The 22108-nt window shown below is 45.1% G+C and overlaps 1 protein-coding gene across 1 annotated transcript; it reads right to left on the reverse strand.

Moving 5' to 3' along the window:
• Window positions 1–14250: 14250 nt before the first annotated feature.
• LOC128306645 (lysine-specific demethylase 7A-like) lies at window positions 14251–15744 on the reverse strand. Its single transcript, XM_053044214.1, has 2 exons — window positions 15324–15744; window positions 14251–14297 (listed from the first exon to the last, which is right to left on the reverse strand). The coding sequence occupies exons 1-2, from the start codon at window positions 15742–15744 to the stop codon at window positions 14251–14253; spliced, it is 468 nt and encodes a 155-aa protein (XP_052900174.1).
• Window positions 15745–22108: the final 6364 nt, after the last annotated feature.

Below are 22108 nucleotides of genomic sequence, written 5' to 3' on the forward strand. Positions count from 1 at the left end.
TTCACCCATGCTTCCGTGGTGACACATCGTGCCGGAGATCCGGTGGCGTAGATAATACTCTTCGTGAGGTTTTCCGCTGCAATAGATGGAGATGGTTCTATAAATCTAATATTTTCTTTTCTTCTTCTCACACCCTTTCCACCCCCCCCTTCCTCCACCCCACTGTAAGTAAGCAAAAAAAAAGCCGCATACAGGCTCACATTTTCATGAAAATGCGTGGTTCCTTTCGCGCTTGTGTCCCCGTGCGCGTACATTCGTTTATTTTGCTACTCCATCCGTACCGCAACAGTGGTGTGATTTATACGTGCGGCAGCACCGAAGGTTAGCCGTGTATAATGCTCCGGGCTGCGGGAGGGACCGGCACCAAACCCGTCCGGTTGGGCTGTGTGACATGTGTTTTTTTTTGTTTCGTTTTCTGATTTTCCCGACCCGTTGAGGCGAAATTTAGATTTTCACACAAACACAACAAAAAGCAACGAAAAATAAAAAAAAATCTACACCCTTGATCGTGTTGAAGTAGCCGGAGTGTGGGCCGAAATCGAGCCGTAATAATTAATAAAGATGCGTTCGCGTAGCACCGAAACAACACCCCGTCAGGTTGGGGGGGTGGTTGCGCTTACCTTGGGAGTTACTCCCGCCTGTATTTTCTTCAACCATTTGTCCCCAGCATGACATTGGCCAGTTTGTGTGTGTGTGTGTTTGTATTGGAGTGAAAATGGAGGAAAATAAAGAAAACTCCACCTCATTTCCAACATCAAGCATCGTAATAAATCATTAAGGAGGAAAAAAGATTTTTAGCTGTACTTCGCGCTGTTCTGCGATGGGTGCAAATCAAACTCGAAAAAAGGACAAGAAGCGTCCTCATTTTGTCAGCTTTGTTTTTTCGTTTGGTTACCGTCCTCCACCAAACACACATTCCAGAACGTTTAAGGTTCAGTTTTCTGCGCTTGATCCACCCCAACACTGCCTGCTCAACGGAAAGTGTCATATTGCATTCAACAGTCAGTTAGAGGTTCTTTGCAATGCAACTATCATGCCCGCTCACTGTCAGTCATTCCCAAGTACACCCTACTGCCAATCTTATACCATGCAACCATTTGTGAGATTTGTTTTTTTTTCTTCGTTCTGTTCTCGCTTTCTCTTCCGTACAATTTGCCCTTGGAAAAACCCTTCCTTCTTCTGTTGCCTTTGCTGCGATTCATGCGATCAGATCCCATTGCTTTAAGGGTGGCTAGCAATGCAAGCACAGAAGATGAAGAAAGGAAGGAAAAAAAACTCGAAACGATCCCTTTTCGACGAGCAATGTAACTTTTTATAGCGCAATTTGAAGTTGGAATGTGTGTTTGCACAAGTAGCACGTCATCGGAACTGTCTTTCCGATCGGATTTGTGTGCATTGCAGGAAGGGCAGTGTCCCGTGAGCGTGTGGGTTGCTGTATGGTAGAGGTGGTGAGGAAGTTTTTGCTTTTCTGTTCACACTTTACAGTAGTTGGTGCTGCAGGTTTCTGCCTTATGAACCCCGGTACAGCCCCCTTTGTGTTGTTGCTCCCCTGATCTGCCTGGAACTTTTCGAAGATGAACTTTTACCGAAAGCGAGATTTGTTTCAGTCAGTGCACCACCCCCTCTACTGTCTCGTCTAACTACACCGGAAGCGACGGAACTTCCGGGATGAGCACCGAAAACCTCACATTCGGTTTGTCTTTTGCAAAGGACGCGGTGCGGTTGTCTCGCATGTAGAGCAGAGGCATCCATAGGAGGAGTTAAAGACGTTGCAACATAAATCATATCGACAGTTTCGATTATTTGGCGGTGGTTTTTTGCCCCCTGTCTCGGAGCGGAGGAGAAAGACTGTTCGGAGGAAGGCCAATTAGTGGAGGCTTAAGTGTCGATTGATTTGTTGCGCAGCTGGAATTTATTGTATTCCAATTAGAAGCACATGAACAAGTTTGAAGTACAGCTAGGCAGAGGGTATAGCTGATAGATTTATCTTTTCCGGAGCAAGCGTTACATGTAGCTCCGGAGAAATTACACCCCTAGCTGCAGCCGCCATATTCACACACCAAATTTTCATTGTTTTCGTTTTTATTAACTTCATATTTATAACTCCCGAAAGTTTGAAGTTCCTTTGTCTGATAAGGTTCCACTGCAAGAAGCACCCAATGTAAATGGCGTTACGATATAATAATACTCTTGGCACTTTATCACGGAAATATCGTTTCTCGCCAGGATGTATGCAACATAGTTGCAATTATCGCTTATTAACTTTCAAGGGTTTGAGATTTGCCGGGAAAGTTAACGAATGCGACTCAAAATCTATGTCAAAAGCGCCCTACTTTTCCTCCTGGAGATCAGAAAACATTTTCCAACATGCGGTAAAAGCAAGAAAATGGCTAGAAAGTCAATCTGGTTGAAATGTTAGCTGGTAGTTACATTTGCCACCTGTCAGCGCTGCAAAAAAAAAAACACTTGACAATGGTAATGGCTTGGCCATAGTTAACAATGATCGTTGAGATGCGGTAGATTAAAATCTTTTTTTTTCCTCCTTTCCATTCTCTCTCGCGCGCGCGCTTAAAAATGCCTTTCAATCTGGTGTGCGATTTGGGCCGTTGTGTGGCACGGAAATGGGCCCCATTTCAACCTAGGCCATGTTCTTCTCCGCCTTTTTGGGGTGATCTTCGCTACGATCTTTTCCAGCGAAACCTTTTCGAAGTGGGTCGTTGAAGACATTGGGTTTTGCGCGTCCGTTCTGTTTTGCCAACACGTTACATCCGCTGGCAGGCCGAAAAGTTTGTGACGCTTTTGAACTATTTTTGATCGGGTTTGATTGTGGCAGCTACCGAATGGTTGTGGCACTAGGCAAATGTATCTTTATCACCGCACGCACTAGCCGACGAGCAACACTGCCCAAGTTTTCACAAACGTTCACACACAATGCAATGTTAAAGCGCGCGCTGTTAAACGGTCGAGATGTAGTGCCCCACGACCGGCTAAGTCCAGCTCGCCGGAGACTAGATCCGGATCGGTCCACTGTCACTGGTGAACTGACAGGCGACCGGTGCTCAACCGTGCGACCAGAAAACCTACCAAAAAGCACAGCAGAACCCGAACCCGATTCGCACGCAGTTTTCGCGTTCGGCTCTCTCATTGTTGGATCGGTGAGATAAAAAAGCGGAGCGGATCGGAATGAAGCGGATATGAAGGTAAAATTTACTAAAAGCAGGGGTTTTAAAATTTTTTTTTCTAAATAAGTTTTTTTGAATTTTTATTCCATGTCAACGTTGTTATTATATCTATTGTTTCCGTTGATTTGGTCCTAGAACAGATTTACATAACACGTCAGGGACTCAATGAAACACTCAATGAAATATAATAACTTCGAATTGTCAATAGTCAAGCCCCCCTTTTAACGAGTTCTTCGGCTAGTGAGTAGATATAAATGTTCCAAAGCCATCACTTGCAACGAGAAATTTGTTTTGTGGAAAGATTCTTGTTTTTTGTTGTTGTTGCTTAGTGTCGAAATAAGCTATAACCACATAAGAAGGTTAAGGAGCTGCTCGGACAGTTTCTTCGACGAAAACACCAGTAGTTCATGAAGTTGTGACATTGGTCATCAGTTTGAGATTAAGTATTGAAAATACCATTATTGAAGAATTCCTAACGGAGTACATGAACGTATGCATCCTCCAAAGAATTAATATGTACTCAAGTTACTGATGGCAAGGAGTGAAATTTATGTCATTGATGTCATTCTGGCATGATGATGAAGATGTACAAAATTTTAGAAAAAGTTATACTTAGAAAATAAAACAAAAAAAAAATTCGAGTCGAAAATGGAATTAAATAAATGTAGAAAATGATATAGCCATGAACAGTCTAACATGGCCAGCTAAGTCGTAGGTTAGTTAAACGAGTCAATCAATTCGATTTTGAACATGTTGACAGACTGGAAAGTTTATTTCTTATTTGTTGGGGAGTATGTGACGATATAATAGCAACTTAGCAAAACAACCTCAAGAGGTCTAGGCGTGTCATTTTTGGCTTCGTTTGACTTTATTTACCCGTAGCTAGATAGTCCTGCGTACGTAGTCCTGCAAAATGTGTTTATCTGTAATATAAATTAAACCTATAATGGTCGAAATATTCGTTTTCAACATTTTTTTAAAATAATTAATCACTAATTTGCAGATTTGGAACACATATTAATGCGTGTTGAATATGAATTTAAACATTGTAAATTATTTATAATGAATGGTAGTAGAAGACTACGAGGAACAAGATACGTTTTTGTTTAAATCCCACTACTAATCATTAAGGCAGAATCTAATACCCTGCAATAACAAACGAGAGAGAGAGAGCGCGAAGGGCCATCTGCTTTCCATTCGATATTAAAAACCCTGCGAGAGCAACCCGAGCTGATAATACACGCGTGAGAGAAAGTGATGATGCCGAAGCCTCCAGCTGCAACGAACGAGCTCGCTTAGTGACGGTGAGATAAACTGTACCGCAACCAGATGAAAGTGAAATCACGCTCACACACTCGCACACGGTTTTGGCTTCCGCTCCGCCAAACCACACGCACGCACGCATTTGTTTACGTTTGGCTGCGTTAATCGTGCCGGTGCGTACGGCGATCGGTCCCGGATGACATTTCGGACCGGGAGTTACAATGGGAGGCAGATATTTGGCTTAACGATCGCAGCGTGAATAATCTCTCCATACCGGTGAAGGCGCGCGTGGTTAAAGTGTGACCCATTTAACACATCTGCCGATCCGCTTTGACGTTCATTGTATCCGATCTGTTTGTCAGTGTTCAGCCGCCACACGCCAGATTGGTAGTTTATTCGTTTGTTTTGACAACATGGGGATGCTGGGACGCGATCGCGATGAATGGGGTGGAACTGATTTAAGGAAAACAAAAAAATGCAGATGTTTGCATTCACACCCGGAGCGCGTGTTTGGAGAAGTGTATCCCAGTGTAAATAAAATGTGTGTATTTGTTATTTTGGTAGCAAAAACTGGACCGGGGTGGGGTTTAATAACTGGTGCGCCATTGTTTACCATTGTCGTCTAGAGTTGAAGTGCAGTTGGGCAAATAATGAAGTGACGTTGAGGAGTGGGAATGCAGAAACAACGCTTTTGCAATGGCAACACGGCAGCAGTGCTCCAAGATGACGCCAACATTCAACTCGGTGCAGTTCTTACGATCTCTTCACGCAACGCTGCATTGTTTTAGCCGAATTATTATGATGCTGAAGTGGTAAGTACCGGAAAGTACGCTTGGGAATTATTTCCACTCATGGTTCGTACCAAGACTGTAGAACAAACATACCAAAAAAAACAATAGGATCGACCACCCAGTGTGTGCTTTTGTTGGTCGCGTATACCTGTTTGTTTGTTCCTGTGCGATTTAATGTGATCAGAACCGCACCATAACGGACTGTAGAACGCGCTTACCTTGTACAATCAAGATTCATTGCAACCATTACGCCAGGATTCTCGCTTTGTGTGGATGTGTGGGATGGTAGCATAGAAAACAACATGTCCAAAATGTAGAAAAAACTGAGCGCCAAATTCCACTGTTTTTGCACTACCCCATTTGCCTCCCTGTGCATCGTCTGTAATGGTGGTGTCAATGTGCTCGAAAACATCACTTTAAGTTTTCATCGTTTTGGCAAACAAACGCACCGTTTGCGTCTAACAGTTTCTCCTCTAACTCCTCGTGGTGCGACTGCAACTTTTTCCTTCCGAGCAACGACAGAACATGCAGTGATGTTGTCCGATTTCCGGACCAGCTACAGTACACACGGCCACACACACATACACACCCTGTATCCCTTTGAGTTTCCGGCGCTGAGGTGGTTTACTGGTGGTGGCACTAGAACAGGAACACTTGCTGCACTCTCGTTTCACACCACCACCGCACCAATTTGTCGCTCGGTTGGGAATGGACCACTTTGACCTACTTTGGCCGGGGTGGGGTGACGCACCAAGAGAGGAAATCGAAATGCAGGAATATTCACTGTTTTCTTTTGTGCGGTACCATCAGCAGGTCGGTACCTTCTTCTCGATGCAACGAGCGTGGAAAATGCTAACCCCCGGAAGTGGTCCCGGTTTGCCACATTACAAACATTGAGGTGGCCGGTATCGACACGATGGAATAAAAGAAACGGATATATGGCATCATCGGGCCGGAATAAGCAAATGCAATGGCGAATGTGCGAGATGGAGTGAAATTAATTGTCAAAATTTGCACTAACCCACTCGATTGGTGGAGTGTTCTTTTGTTCAAATACAAATTATTGTTCTGGCGAAAGTGTACCGCACGTCAGATAGTTGTACGTGCATAATGTTGTAGAAGCTTTGCATCACTTTAGCATACATTTTGAGAAGCTTTTTTTGTGCTTCTTCAATTGAAATAGCAGTTGTTTTTATGTTGAAATTGAACTATACTTTGTCTCCTCTATAGCACAAGGACACAACGGCATTTCTGTAACCCTGAGTTCACACGTAGCGTACTTGTCAGCTGAGCTGGCTTGAAAGGGAAATACATACATTTGTTCAAATTTAGAGTAAAACAGAGTGAATCATCGTCAAATGTGTCCTGAAAGATCCATATGTCCTTAAAGATTAATAAATCCTCAAATATCTATGAAACTTCTAACCTTCATGACCTTCATGGAGCTTGTTTATCCCCCTCCCTAATGATCAAGGCTTCAAGGACTTGATACGCCAATGCTCCGAGGATTCATGAAACCTTTTGGGAGTCGATTTCTGGTTTGAATGACTCCCCACTTAAGATTCATATAAAAGACTCTTCTCAAAAGATTCATTACGCAAAACATTAGTTTTGTGATATCACCTTTTTCCTGGAGTGTCTGGCCCGCAACTTCAGAATTGTTTGTACTATCTGGCTCTATTCGGGGAAGGTGTGCCGATCCCAGCATTAAACCATTAATGTCAAACTCTGTATTTGGAACTCCAGATACACAGAACGAAGATTTTCAGTCTACTATAAGGGAGGTTAATGGTATCTCTAGAATTCCACTTGTGAGTCTTTAATATCCATTCTAAATGACCAAAGGGCTTGACATTCATCTGCATTTCCAATTGTATTTTTGCACTGTATTTTTAAAGACGAGTGTTCAAGGTTTTCGTCTAAGTTTGAAACCCGTATATATAATTGGCAAATGATGCTCAAGAGTTAGTTATTGGCAATTCTATTATTTCTTATCGAAACCACATGATATTTGGTAATTCCAGGGTGTAAATCATCAGAGATTCATCTTTAAAGATTACATTCTTTTGAGTGTCCTTGATGATTTGTATTTCTAGTTAGTCATGGAGCAGTATGTCCTGAATGCTTTGTCCCATTAATTCCACTTTGGAGTTCACTTTATAGGACTCTACGCTTCTAGGCTGTTGAAATTTAAGTGTTGGGAGTAACACAGGAATATCAAACTCTACGTCATGAACTCGACCAGTTTGACTTTTCAACAATATTTTTGAGCTACTTTTCAACAACATCCACTCAAAATCCACAAAAGGACGCATCGTGTCAAACACGTCTCGTGTGAACACATTGCAAGGGTTTTTTTTTGTGTTTCCGCAGCAGAAAAATCCGTTCAACTCGCAACTGCTAAACGACACCATTAGAGTTTGCATTTTTAAGCTCCAAATCCAACCGTTGTGCAGCAAGCAGGGTGGTGTGCTCTAGATACTGTTTTTCCGTCGCTCATTTCTTTATCGCCTTTGTTACCGTTGATGTACAGCAAAACGGGCAGCGCGCTGTAAAATGATGTGCATCCGTTCTCGTTGGAGATTTTTCGTCACCCGAAGGACGCAAAAAAGGGGGGACGAACAGCTAGCGTCATAAAGCGATAAAGTTGTACCGTAGGGTGGAAAATTCACTACAAAAAAGGGTAGATGAGGCGAATGGAAACGGTCGAACACATAACGAGGATGTAGGACAATGAAATGAAAAGCTTTGTACTGTGCGGCACTTGGTGGTGTTGATTGCCCTGCCCCAAAGGCGGGCAAACACTCCACAATGGATCATTTTTAATGCAACCCCGAACTGTACGGGGTAATTAATTATCCTAATCAAATCGTGTATCTTGCGTATGAATTTCTCAAGCAAGTGTATTTTCCTCGCTGATGGACACTGATTAATGGAAGGTAGCGCGCTTGAAGGAATCGTCAGGCCTACCTTGCTGTCATTTCCATGCCCACCCCAAGAAGAGGAGGGCGAAGGTTAAAACAAAACGAACACGCATAAATAAACGACATTGCCACCCCGCCGGATCATTCGACGGTTTGTGGGTTGGCTTTTGGAGTGAGAGCATAAATTTCACTCCCAATCATAAATCACCAACCGCCCGTTCGGTGTAACGGACAGCCAGGATGGGCGGTGTGTCTCGGCCGGAAATGGTTCTCCCCTGGTCCGTGCACTTTTTGGCCGCTCCACGCGTCCAGCCGGTGGTTGGTGACAAAAATAAAATAGCAAGAAAAAATGTTGGGCTGAGTGCCAACGGCAAATCAAATTGCAAATTGGCCCACCGTCTCGAGTCGGGAATGTGCGTGAGACCGATTAATTGCCGTGTCTAGGAATGCTGGTACTTGCAACCTGCCATAGGAACCGTGAGTGAGTGAGCAACAGACGTTGTTGGATGTGAGCAGGTTGGAAAAATTTGTTTTGCGGAGGTACTTCAGTGACTACAGTGACTATAGTGATCACACTGATCACTACGGATTTGACTACGGAATTCACCAGTGTTAAGAACTGAGTGTCGTCGTCAGAGTTAAATTTGGAGTCGACTTCGGGGTAATATGGAATCAAATCCAGAGTAAACTCTGGATTTTTACTGAAGTTCTCTTATCTTTATTGATAAATGTACTCTGTATTCCTCATCACTACAGTAAACATTATCAGAATGCTATCCCTATACACTGGTGACACTAAGAGAGCATTGTTTTATGATGTTTTTATACGTTGCGCTTGTTTTTCGAATGTGTGTGGTTGCCTCCTTGGATTTAGTATACCTGTGCCTCCGCTCTCGGACTAGTATCCAGTGAGTATGCTGCATGCTTCTCTCGTTCTGAGGTGGTGGAGTTCTTGAGTTCGAGAATTCTGGGAGGACCTCACTTAATTTGTGATATGCTATTGATCAGACTGGGTGTTAGAGAAGTCAAACGTGAACAACGAGTGTCCTAACTGTACAAAGAGCATCTAATTGTAGCTGAAAGTGTCTTCAAAGAATAAACGTATGCATCGGAACGAAACGTAGCATCGTAGGCTTCCACCTATTAGAATTTGTTGGGATCTGGGAATATCTGTAGGTAGGTGAGACAGATTTGATCAAACTTTTCAAGGAAGTTCGGGAGTTGACAACTGAGAAGGTACACGATTAACTCAACTTAATTTTGAAGAAGATCCAAAGGTCGAGAAGGTTACTCTACAGGAGACGTAAAGGAAATCCAATAAACTAAGGGAGACATTTATAGGGTTCATGAGGAACAATCACCCAATAACAAGTTGATGCGTCGAAATTGGGTTATTGAACTCACCTATCTCATTATCAGTAAACATAATGAATTTGATCGTTGTTTACTATTTCAAAATTGCCAAGAATTTTAAAATTTCCTAGAGCCTAGAATCTTTTTTTATGTGGAGTTGTCCTTTTTAGAGATGTTCTCAAAGAGTCGACTCTTACCAGAGAGCGAAACATTAAGATTCATTCTTCTAGAAGAGTCAAAAATCACTTTTTTAGTAGTTTTGTGCTTTATGATTTTTTTTGAGAAGCGTCATTCATATGAATCTTTAACAAGAAGTCATTCAAATCATAATTTTTTATGGCGTGTTTTTTATGATGTTTGCGTCTAAAAAAAGAAGTTTTATACAGTTGAAGTTATTATCAGCACTGCTAGCATTCTTAAAGCTAGATTGCTTAAAGATGAGAGAGGTGTTTTAAGTTGTTTTCAAGGTGTTTTAATAAATTATATATTTGTATTACAAAAATACTTGTAGAGCATACGTGAATTTCGAGGATTCATGAATCTTCGGAATAGAGATTCAGATTCATTCATTCAGTTCAAGGATTCATTCAGATTCATGAATCTGAATCTGAATTACCCAACACTAATCTCTAGTCCTTTCCGTACTGCTTTAGTGAAGTACTGGGCGCCTCCTTGGGTACTACCATCGGTAATGAGTATATTTTTTAGTAACAAAGTACATTAACAAATCCATTTTTAAGTTTTTGACTATCATTTCTTCTAAAACGTGTCCTATCCTGCTTCAAACATAAAATACCACGGCGCCCTCAAATAATCTTTTCTATTGCTGCATTCCACAGAGCGATTGTTAGTGCAGGAAGGGGCAAAAAAAAACGAATGCTTCATGTCGAGCATATTTCATACATTACTTACACGAATGCGGAACGTACACCGTGCCCACCCGGTCCCAAATGAACCGGTTTAAAATGAGTTAATTTGTCGTTGCTGTGTGGTGCTGGAACTGTTATTACCGTTGTTGCTTCAACCCGGGGCGTGAATGTGTATCGTCGGCAAACCTTTTGAGAAACCGCGGCCTGGGAAACAAATCCGCCATGCCATAATTTTCCCGTGCCTTCCTCCTGCTCGATCGCCGCAATCATAGCGTATGATATCGCCCCGAACCCATGACAGCTGTCAAGCGAAAACCGACATTGAAAACATATTACCCAATCGAATCAGTTGCATTGTGCAGCAAAACCTTTTCCACCAACACGGCGATGTTTTGTTTGGTTGGTTTTTTTTTTGCCCGCTCCCGGCGTGATTTACGGTGCGCACATATTTGGAACTTGGGAAAAAATCGCCATTTCTTTCAGTTTCTCAATGTAATTCGCATGTGCCTGTTGGGTTGGTAGGGGAAGAGGTGTGTGCGGAAGGGGGGGGGGGGGGGGGGGGGGGTGAATGGCAGAAACAATCCACCAATATCTGCTTAACCATTAACCAATGTCTCCCCGGTCAATGGGTTGCTGGGCTGTTTGTTTTTAACGATATTCCATTTTGTCTTCGAATGTCACCGAATGACGCAGACCGAGCAACACAACATGTACATTGGAGGAGGGGACGGTTTCACCCTGTCTGGCCACACGACAGGATGGTCGTTAAATTGGGAAATAATGGTAATAAAAAGCACATGCACAACGGTACCGATTGATCCTGCCCGAACGCGGTCAAAAGCGGGGGTTTTTGGGGAAACATTCGCCCAGACGCTTGCAGGCATTCCACCCACCTTGACCGGTTGGCACAGCATAACAAACAAAGCGCTACAAAATATGCTGATACGAGAAACTTCACGAAGAACTGCTGACAACGGCCGAACGCGACTGTCCGAACCCCGGGCTAGGGACGACCGGCGAAAGAGACGCTGTATGCTGTTTTAACGCTGCTTAGTGCTGTGTCATTTGTTTTGCTTTCTGATGCCAAAAGAAAAGAAAACCCTCCCCCACTCCCCCATTTGGCGGGCGTTTCGTGGGGTGAAATTTCACTTTCATTCTGATTCTGCAGTGTTATTTTTTTTTTGTTTGTTGGTTTCTGAGTGATTGTTTCGTGGCGTTTGCTGAAAGGGGTTTTATTTGTCTCTTATTTTACGACCAATTGAAAGGAAAATTGCATACAAATGGGACGTTATTGGGAGGGGGGGGGGGGGGGGGGAGGGGGTGGGTGGTTAAAAGAGAAAGAGCCCAGATGTGGCATAAATGTATTGGCATGTGTGAAATGTAAATAGATTTAAATGACAATCGCTGCGAGAAGCAAGCAACAGCAAAACAGGCAAACTCCTCGCAATCTGTTTGCGATGCCATTATTAAGGGGACGTGCTAAGCCGGGAAGCAAATTATACACTCGTTAGCATCCGAAATTGGCTGCTGCGGACTGCTATTGCCAAAATGTCCATTTTGCCACGCATCGAGTCGTGTGTTAGTAATGCCAATTTAAAATATCATAAACACATTTCGTACTGGCCACGCGCGTTCGCGAATGGACTCATTTACATTCCTCTTTGTGCGCTGCTGATCACCCACCCACATGGTAGCGGTACCACACGATCCTTCCCCATCGTTTGCCACCGTTTCAACAGGCGAGACGGCCAATAAAAACAAAACAACCAAAATTCCATCCACTCCGTCCTACTGTTTTTTTTTATTTCGTTGAAACCGAAACGCCTGCTGCAATTATTTTACATTCGAGCATCTCGGCCTCACCATCCCATCTTATTTGCACAAAAAAGGGGGAAATCGATCGTTCAATTCGATCGCCAAAAAAGGACATCGAAACGTGTCGTGCGGTGTGGTGTGCGGGACAAAGATGAAGTTGTGGACCACCGGCGTGCTGCAGAACTGGCAGAATAATGTCATCCAAGATTGGTACACCGGCGGGGTAGGGTTACGGAACTCGGTGACTGGATGGCAGGAAATGAGTGGTCACCACCGTTGGTTTGAATTGTTGAGTGAAGCAGAAACGAATATTTACTCATGGCGTATTAAATCAACCGTAATAGGTAGTCAAGAGAGTGAAGGGAGGAAAGAGGGTGGGGGATGGGGGAGGAAGGTGAAGAAGGGAAGGTCCATTTGGAAAAGAGGAACTGCGAGGAGGCATACGACAACAGTGACGTACCAAGCTTTACGCCGGTTGTACAATAATAACACTGTCTGTACAACGAAAGCTTCATTTTGCGCCGCAAAGTATGCAATTTGCAACGATTTTAATAACTGTTTAGCCCTATTGCTTTCGGGTGGCCATACCCTAACGTCACTTAAGACAAAAATGTTCGTTTGGCCTTGGTTAGCAAATGTCATGCTGCCGTGTTGGTTTTGTAGTATTAGAATTTGATTTTTAGTGCAAGAACTTTACTCTTTGGTTTGTTTGTACTGCCTACTTTATCCGAGAATAAGAAAAAATCGACGATGTGCGCACTGAGTAAGAGTGAATGAGTGAGTTGAAACCTTCGAGGGAGTGAACCGAAGAGAAACACACTCAAGAGATAGTAAAAGTGTTTTACTCTTCTTTGGATTATAATCTCTCAGTGGTATTGTTAAAAAGGGTACTGTGGTACTGTTAATCACTCTGTGGTGTGATTAATAAATCTTTATATGTTTTCATTACACAAATGTTGCATTTGCATGTTGTTTTAATATACAAATGTTATATTATATATTTATATACTTATATATTTTCAATATACAATGCACTGAGTAAGAGTGAGTGAGGGAGTTGAAATCTTCGAGGGAGTGAAGTAATATAACTCAGCACGAAGAGTGTTTTATGACTCCTTTTATCACTCTTTTGCGTTTATACTCAATCTTACTCTCTTTGCCGACTATAAACATACTCAGGAGTGAGTACAAGTGTTTTATTACTCTTTGGATTATAATCGCTCTGTGGTGTACTGTTGGTGTGATTAATAATTCTTTATATATTTTTAATATACAAATGTTGCATTTGCATGTTATTTTAATATACAAATGTTATATATTTTTGATATACTGAGAAACCTTCGAGGGAATGAAGGAATAAAACTCAGGCCGGTTAAAATTCCCGGTCAAACAAAAGAAAGTGCCGCTGCGCAACCGTAGCGCACTGTAATGTGGAGCAGGGTGGGTTCACCCAATTATCCCCCGGGACGCCCATTACCGGTTTTCGATGACGCTGACGTGGCTATTTTCAGCATTATCATCGTCATCATCGTGCTCATTAATAGCATCGATTATGATTTGCTAGCACAGAACACATACCGTGCCGTGCTGGATGCACTCCTAAAATGGGAAACCCGGTTGATGGTGGGCATTTATTCATGATAATTTAATTTAGCGAACCAACGCAACATAATTGGAAATTGATTCCGTTATGGTTTTGCGCCTTATCTCGTCGATGTTGCGGCAAGGTAGCAAAATGAGGAAAGGTTGCCGTGAAGGGCGGTTTTTTTTTGTGTTTGGTTGTTGCTACTGGAGGTTTTGCGTTTGTTTGTCATATCGCTTTGGTAGCGGCCCTGTCTGGGCCGGTTACAGATGCGCAACAGCTGGATTGCTCTGCGGGGCGAAATGATTTATTGGCCGCTCGTACCGATTGGGCGGGATCTCCGGAAATGGAGCAGGGTGGCGGTAATTTATGAGGTCCTTCCCTTTTTGACAAGCTGAACCAGAGGTTGTGTCCAGTGCAGTGTGTAAGATTTTTTGGAACTAATGTCCGCAGGGTTCTCTACATCGCACCTCAGCGCAGGTTGATGGTGTGAAGAATTTCTGGACGACCTGGCGAAGCTGGAGATATTCCCGACGAGTTGTCGTGAGGATAAAAGAGCACTCGATTTTATGGCACAATTAACGTCCCCTTAGGCAATACGCGTACGGAGTGTCATCAGAAAAATCATCATCCATATAGGCACCGGGCGCTATTGGCGCTCCAAATGGTGCTTTAATTTTCCGATCGCAGCACACACTCCCGGGACCTGCCAACATCAATCAGCGTGGAGATCTACGCACCGATCGCATCCAATCGTTGGAACACGTGAGGTGGCTCCCGCTACTCCAAAATGGACACAACAAAAACCGCACCGTGGACAAACCGTGGAGAATTGGAGGTGGAGAAATTCAACGCAATGCAATCAACGCAGGAATCTAATGCGCTGCAGTGAGGAGGCTTGGGGAGAAAAAAAAATGGCATAATGCATCACTACCATTTCCAGCCGACTCGCACATTGCTTGTGAACTTATTTAGCTGCAGGGATAGCGAATGAGCAGTGGTGAGTGGAAGAGCCAAGCGAGCTTGAGGTGGAAAGTCAATCTTCATCTTGAGTTCGCGCGGTTGCGCGCGACGCCACGTCATGAATTATTCAAACAGAAAATTAAAACATTAGATCGAACCAAAGATGGCAAACGCCCCTTATGAGTGGCGAATCGTTGCACGCCGAGACGGAGCGCATTTGATCAGATGCCGCGTATCGACCGCGGAGACTGTCTTTGGGGGCTTTAAGGGAAGGCCTTCTACCCAGCGAGGCGTAGCCCACCCACCCGGAAGTATTCCGGCAGAAAAAAGTCGCTCATTTTGAGTTGACAACACTCAATTTCCATGCGTTTCACGCTACTCTTACCGATTTCCTTACCTCGCAAACCCTGTAACGTGTATACCACATTTGGCTCTCGCACACTTCTGCGATCTTGTTAAGTGCAAAGCACTAATACACGCAAAGCCGCTGTTCTTCTTACACATCTTTGGTTTAATTGTCGTGTGGTGTGAGGTATCGAAAGGAGTTCAAATTGCAGTTGTCGAGATAGAGCGGAACTCACCTGCGGCCACAGACAGGTGGGGAAAGATGTGTGCCGTCTGCAGCAGGAACACACCCGAGGACAGTTGCAAACCGTGGGCGATGCAGTTGATGATGATCCCGATGTACGTGACGAGCCAGCCCCAACCACCTTCCGGGTAGTAGTGCTGCTTGAGCGTGATCAGCTGCCGCAGATCGGCAACGAGACGCGCGCCGTACGGTATCTTCAGATCGTGATGGCGGTGATGATGGTGATGGTGATGGTGCCGATGCCGCCTGCCGGATGAACCGTCCGAACCGTAGCCGAGATTGTTCAGCCCGCTGCAGGAACCGCTGGCACTCAGCGCTACACCGGAATCTTCCCGGGAGTTCGTGAGGTGGGGCAGCGAATGGGAACGCTGGAGTGCCAGCGGCCGCATCGTATCGTTCGACGAGAACGACATGTCCCTCTCACGGCGGTCCGTATCTTTGGTAAACTAGCGACAAACCGTCTCACTAGCGTTACGCGTTAGTTCGTGAGCGTCGATGTCCGTTACGCGGGGTACGAGATGTTAGTTTCGGCCGTTTGGCAACACTGTCCACGCACCGTAAAACACTGGACACGCCACTACTGTTGGAGCTGTTTGCGGGTAGTCGAGCCGTACTAGCGACCGACAACACTCGATGCCACCGGCATGTACGTGGCAGCCGCACATAGTCTCCATAGGCTGGGGTGACGTGCTGTGACTCGGGTAGGCTGTCAACTGCACACTGCCATTGCTCACCGGCACTGGGCCGGGCATGCTGAACCGACCCGCTGGCGATCTTTGCTGGAAGGTGGCCGCGTGTGTCAGTGTCCGTGGATTGTAACTGCTGCTCGACACGAGTCCGACAGGTTATTGGTTGGGTTAATTGAAACGATAGCGATAATTAACTGCCGCTGTAACTTCAGCGCGCACCTTGAGGGGCAAAGAGGGTTTTGGCGCACTAGCAGATGGGTTCACTACGCGTTCACACATCGTCACGTTTTGCGAAATGGGTCGTAAGAGGGTAGCACAAGACCCGAACTAGCTGTGGAGCACTCAACATCTTCCCCTGCGTACGTGGTTCACCAACGGAGCGTCATTGATCGTAAAGGAAGCAGCAAGTAGCAGAAGGCGAACAGCAGCAGAACCGGTGGATATGGTTTCGGGGGGGTGGGGGAGGAGGCAATAAAGAATGAGATAAATGATGACCGGTTTGTTGTTTTGCTTTGCACTCGTGTTTACTTTGCGAAATCGTCCACGGTGAGCTCCAACATCCACTCCGCAACAAAATAAGCCCACCGAAGTGGAGCAGTGTTGCCAAATTAGAACGTTTCCTTTCTCCAGCACATCATGACCAGATGGGCGAGCTGGACGTGGCCACACTGTGGCTAATCAATTACTTATCGATGAATCTGTCCGTGCCATCAAGCCACAGCAAGTAGCGAGCAGGTTTGGCTACATCGATGGCAGGCTGTCTGGGTCAGGCCCAGCGCCATCACGCCACAGTGTCAATCGGCATCGTGATGGACGTGCGACAAACGTGCCGACTAATTCCTCATTATCGGTCCATTCTGTTGCTGTGTCCAGCTCCATTACGAGTGAGACAACGGCACATATTTTGCGAATTGGACCAGACCCCACGAGTAGTATCTAACAGCTACCGGGGAATGGGCAACTTCTTACTTTGTCGTCTATTCTATCCTCCAATGGTGCTCGCTCGGTTGTATATTTGATGCCTCACGCACGCTGACAGGTTGATTGGCACGTGTTGATTGACGACGGCATTTTCCTGTCTACTTTGTCTGCATGTGTCTATCTGTTCCCGATCGATAGGAGGGTGTGTGTGCGAATGTGTTTTTGCAAATCCCAGCACGACACTGACCATCCGTACCGCGAAGAAGCGATGGGATTTCGGGTTTTGGTCCCCCCCCTCCTAAAGGCATGCCAATTTGGCAGACCGGTGAAAGATATGATGATGCGTGTGACGCATCCACCGCACCGCATCTGATGACCCTTTCAAGAGGCAAACTTTGAGTGAGTGCTGCTTGTTGGCATATATCGCTTCGCTGATGACAGACAACACCGTCAACCAGAAGGAATCCATCAGCCCCCGGTGTTTGGTCTGGTTTGTGTCAGCGAGCGCTAGAATCTTGGCGTACAAAGGGGATTAAGAGAGTGGGGCAGCCGGTTGGGAGTAAACAGATATTCAGACGGCATATCGTTCCGTCACTTGTGACCTTTTAATGAACGGTTTATTTCGTACATCTGTACACTGGAGCACCCCCGAAAGCGGGCGCATACGGGCCGGGCTGACCCCATTAGTGGACGGTTGCGTTAACGTCGATGCCGAAAGACGATTCGGCCTTCGGGGTTCGGGAATAATCCGATTCCATTAGCTGGTGGATGGTTGATGGGGCACAGCTACGCACCCGGCCGCTTTGCTGCTAATGAACTCTGGCAAGGTTCTAGCAAACGCAACTGCAAAAGGCACCGTGCGAATGGTTCGGAGCGGGAGGATTAAGCGAATCGAAGTACTTCGGTGGTTGGTTTTTGATGCAATTAATCATCATCACCATCGAAGGACATCGATCTGGTGGGCTGCGGTAACGCAGGATAATACGCAGTGAGGTAGTCGGAAAATAATCACTGAAGATGAGAATTGCCATGATGATGATCATCCAGTAGCTTCAATATATTTACTGGAAATTAATTTCAAGTTCGCAAATCGAAGTCTCGCTAAAGGTGTAGGTATTATTAGGTGTTCAATCTTCAACGACGTGGCGGACCGGTGGTATGTTGGTTGCGGCGCAGGACACGAACGGGCCGGTCCAAAATCCCATTCGGACCGGACCCCAGTGCTTCGTACGTAGTAACTGACACTATCGAGCTACGGGTAAATAATGTCCAAAGAAAGTCAGAATGGCCTCTTGAGACAGAAGAGACCTCTTGAAGGTTGATGAGTGCCGATAGAGAAGAGAAGAACTTCTAGAAGAACTCTATTTGATTATTATTCGTCGTATAACATTTTAATATTAAAACTAAGTAGTAAACGATGCTCTCAGTATATCTATGAGATCTCGGACTAAGAGTTTCACAACTATCACAGATTTTCCTATAATGCGTGATTTGGAAGAAACGTTCATTTTGCTACCGTTCGAGAATCGGTGAGTTGGTTTTGATACGACTCCCGTAGGAAAATTGCAAGCAAGTGCATGGTAGAGACACCGGTGACCTTACTAGGGTATGGCATCAGCTCCAGTTATTCACGTTCCCCCTTCATGCTTATCGTTGATTCGATCGCACGTGGAATCGATTACCGATGCTCATTGGTTACCCTTTCTTGAAAGCTGTCCTGTTGCAGGTTACAGCAAAGAAAAACAAAAAACAAAACAAAACCGTCGGCCTTCATGCCTGGTACCGTCCGTTCTCGAAATGGCGGAATGTTGTCATTTTGGGCGCCATATTACAAATGTTTGACAGATAAAATTAAATCAGCATTGGAAATTACTGGACATCTTTCTAGTGAGCTGTATTCCACATCCATCCACCCATTGCCAGGCGAATGTTTGAAAGGACCTGATTCCGTCATTCACATTGACCACCTCGAGCTACGTGGGACAAGGCAGGCGTCGTAGGTGGGGTTGCAGTGTGGTCGATTAAATAATTTCTCGCACAGTTCATAAATCGTGCGTGGTGTATCATTCACAACACCCGGGCGCCCATCCTATTCCGCGTAAGGATGACAATAAACATAATAACAATAACAGTAACAGTAAGCAGGCGGCTGTAAATATCATATTTCATTACGGCAGCACCCGCGTACACGTACGGCACGGGACCGTTTGTTGGCGCTCATGCTTTACGCGGCCCACGGTCCTGGTATCGCCATCGGTTCGCGCGTTGCACCCCATGCGTTCTGTTGCGCTCACCTACTGCCGAACCCCAAAACAAAAACGAAACAGAACAGCCTTGTCACATACGATGACGACGACGATGATGTCGATGATAATGATGATGATGATCGTTTCGAGCAGTCATAAAGACTCAGCGGCAGAATCAACATCAAACTCCACCGAGCGGTAGCAGCACGGGAAGCATGCCCGTGCCGCTTGGCTTGTTGCCTTTTATGCTCTTCACCTTACTTCGATTTACGGGCATCGTATGTGGTGCTACGATTTGCCGGTTCGGTAGGTTTATTGTTTTTTATGCGTTTTTCCCCCTTTCGGTGGTGGCTTTCATCAAATGATATTTTATGTTTATTTGTTCCTTCGCCTGCCGCAACTCGATCACTCACTCGCGCGTACTCGAGGGAGGCGTACGCACGGGATTGATGTAGGTTGTCTGTTAATTAAATTTTATTGAATTTAACAACGGCTTAATCGGACAGGAACGCTGTCGAACGGAAAGCAATGATCAATGGGTATTGGGTCCCTTTTGTTGACAGCTGGGAGTAGAAATTAATAACATATTTTAATCTTCACCCAGTACACGTTCTGGTACGAGATGCACACTAGCTCAAAACGCTAATCCGGGCAACTAGAAATTGAACGACTGTTGGTTTGAGTTGGCGATCTTGTGGGACTTTCACCCAAGTTTTTACTAGGGCTTGTTACTTCCGTGAAACGCATAGTGGTCGAATACCAAGACAAAGTTTCTTCGCTTCTCCTAGTCTGCATACCTCCAGTAATCTGGATATTATCTCCCTTTATCCAGTAAACTGGAGATCATCATTATCATTATGGAGATCATTAGATGACTTTCACAGTGTCTAGGAAAAAAAAACCTTTAACAGAACGACTTCGGACACTCAGCGCAAATGAATTGATCTTTGCGATATTTGAGGAATTTGGACCAAATTGGTCACAATATAACTTCCAGAGGTTACTGAAGATGTCAGCAGGAAGGAATATTAAGGAACTTTCTTGGGCAAAGTTTCAACAGAGGATTTTTGGAATTCTCAATTACTATTGCTTTCTCCGAAGATTCTTCGACTTTAGACACTCAGCGCAAATGAATTGATCTTTGCGATATTTGAGGAATTTGAACCAAATAAGTCACAACAAAACTTCCAGAGTTTACTGAAGATGTCAGCAGGAAGGAATATTAAGGAACTTTCTTGGGCAAAGTTTCAACAGAGGATTTTCTGGAATTCTCAAATGGAGATCAAAACGAAGAAGTAGTCGATGATCAAGGTGACGAAAAGCTATTCTGTTTTTTATGCTTTTGACTCGGATCTGGATAGGCAATCTAACGTATGGGAAAAAGATAAATGTGGGATTTTGTACCGATTCTTCTGCAAGAGGACCGGCGCCCGTCTTCTAACTTATGTCAAGCTACCAAACGACTAAGTTGTTCTTGCATTCATGCCGACAATAATCGTCGTTGTTGAGGTCATTCGTTTGACTGCAATATGTATGATTCCTTAAATGTCCTAAAAAAATGTTTACTGCTTGTCCTTCTAGTGTCTGTCCGGGGTAGTGCCTTGTGCTCCTACCTACTTCTAACAACGCACGAAAGTTTGATGAATTCTAATTTGTATTACGTGTTTTCTTCGGGTATAAACGGAGGACGAGGGTGTTAAACCACCTAAAAACAACTTGCACACGGCGCTGAGTCTCGGTAGGTACATGAAACCGAAAGTTCAAACCGGGGGTGAGTGTACGCTGTCGTCTATGCCACGAATGGAATGTCGTGCTTATATGCAACGGTGACATTTACTGTACGGCAGTGTGACAGTTGAGACCAAAATTCCATATTTTGTTTTGCATTTTTCTCGTCCATTGTACCACATACAGTTGCCATTGTAAATGAAGGTTCGTTTTGTTTGTATTCACAAACATTTTTCCATAAGCGAGACTGGTGGAAGGAGAGCCTTTTGTAAGATGAATTCGTAAAATTCCACCAGTTTGTACGAGACTCGAGCCGCCAGCAAATAATAAGAAGCTGACAAATTGCAGCCCCGAAACGTCCCACTGCTCGGTGGCATGCTGGCGCCATTAAAAATAAAGCCCCGCTCGGCGTTGGGAAGATTTCCGTCCCCACGCTATTGGGGCGCTTTGTAAATGGTTGATCGCTGATCGACGCCAGACGTTGATCGATGTTCACCGTTTGACACGAGGAGGTTGAGCCTTCCCGATTTGCCAGGGGGCTTTCACTGCCTTTCTCTTTCGCATGTTTCCCAGCCAGCCACTCCATCCGCCACTCGTCTGTCCACTCTTGCCCGGCTGTTGGTTGGGTCCTACCATCGGGAGGAGGCTTTTTTCCCTGCCCTTTGTTTTACCTTTTGGCCGGGTGCGAGCCTCCCGGGCGTTACATCGCAATCGCGCACCGGGAATGCGTGCGATTTTGTATACGTGGTTTGGTGCTCGGTTGCTTTGCTTTTACAGCTGTATCGCTGCAGCTGTATGATCCACGCAACCATCCTCGGCAAATGGAGAGACCGAATTGGAGGGAGTTCGAACGCCAAACCGACCCGTGTCGTACAGCGGCAAATTGGCTTCGGTCCCATTTGGAGAAGGCTGGCCGACGGATGGTCTAGGAGCCGTGGCAGGAATGGGGAGCGGGTAGGACAGATTCAAACTGTAGCATGACTCCCTCCCCACCCATGATCTCTGGCACACCGGACCGAATGAAGATCGAACACGGCGTTCGTGGTGAGAACGAGACGCAGGAACACATACGCCGCTGCGGGAAAGAAACATCCAAACCAGTTTTCTGCACTTGACTTTCCACACCCTTCAGGCCCATGCGTTACCTTTCGCCTGTGGTTCCTCGCGTTTCTTGTCAACAATTCATAAAAAGA

Source organism: Anopheles moucheti, chromosome X, assembly GCF_943734755.1.
Source record: "Anopheles moucheti chromosome X, idAnoMoucSN_F20_07, whole genome shotgun sequence".
Classification (NCBI taxonomy): domain Eukaryota; kingdom Metazoa; phylum Arthropoda; class Insecta; order Diptera; family Culicidae; genus Anopheles; species Anopheles moucheti.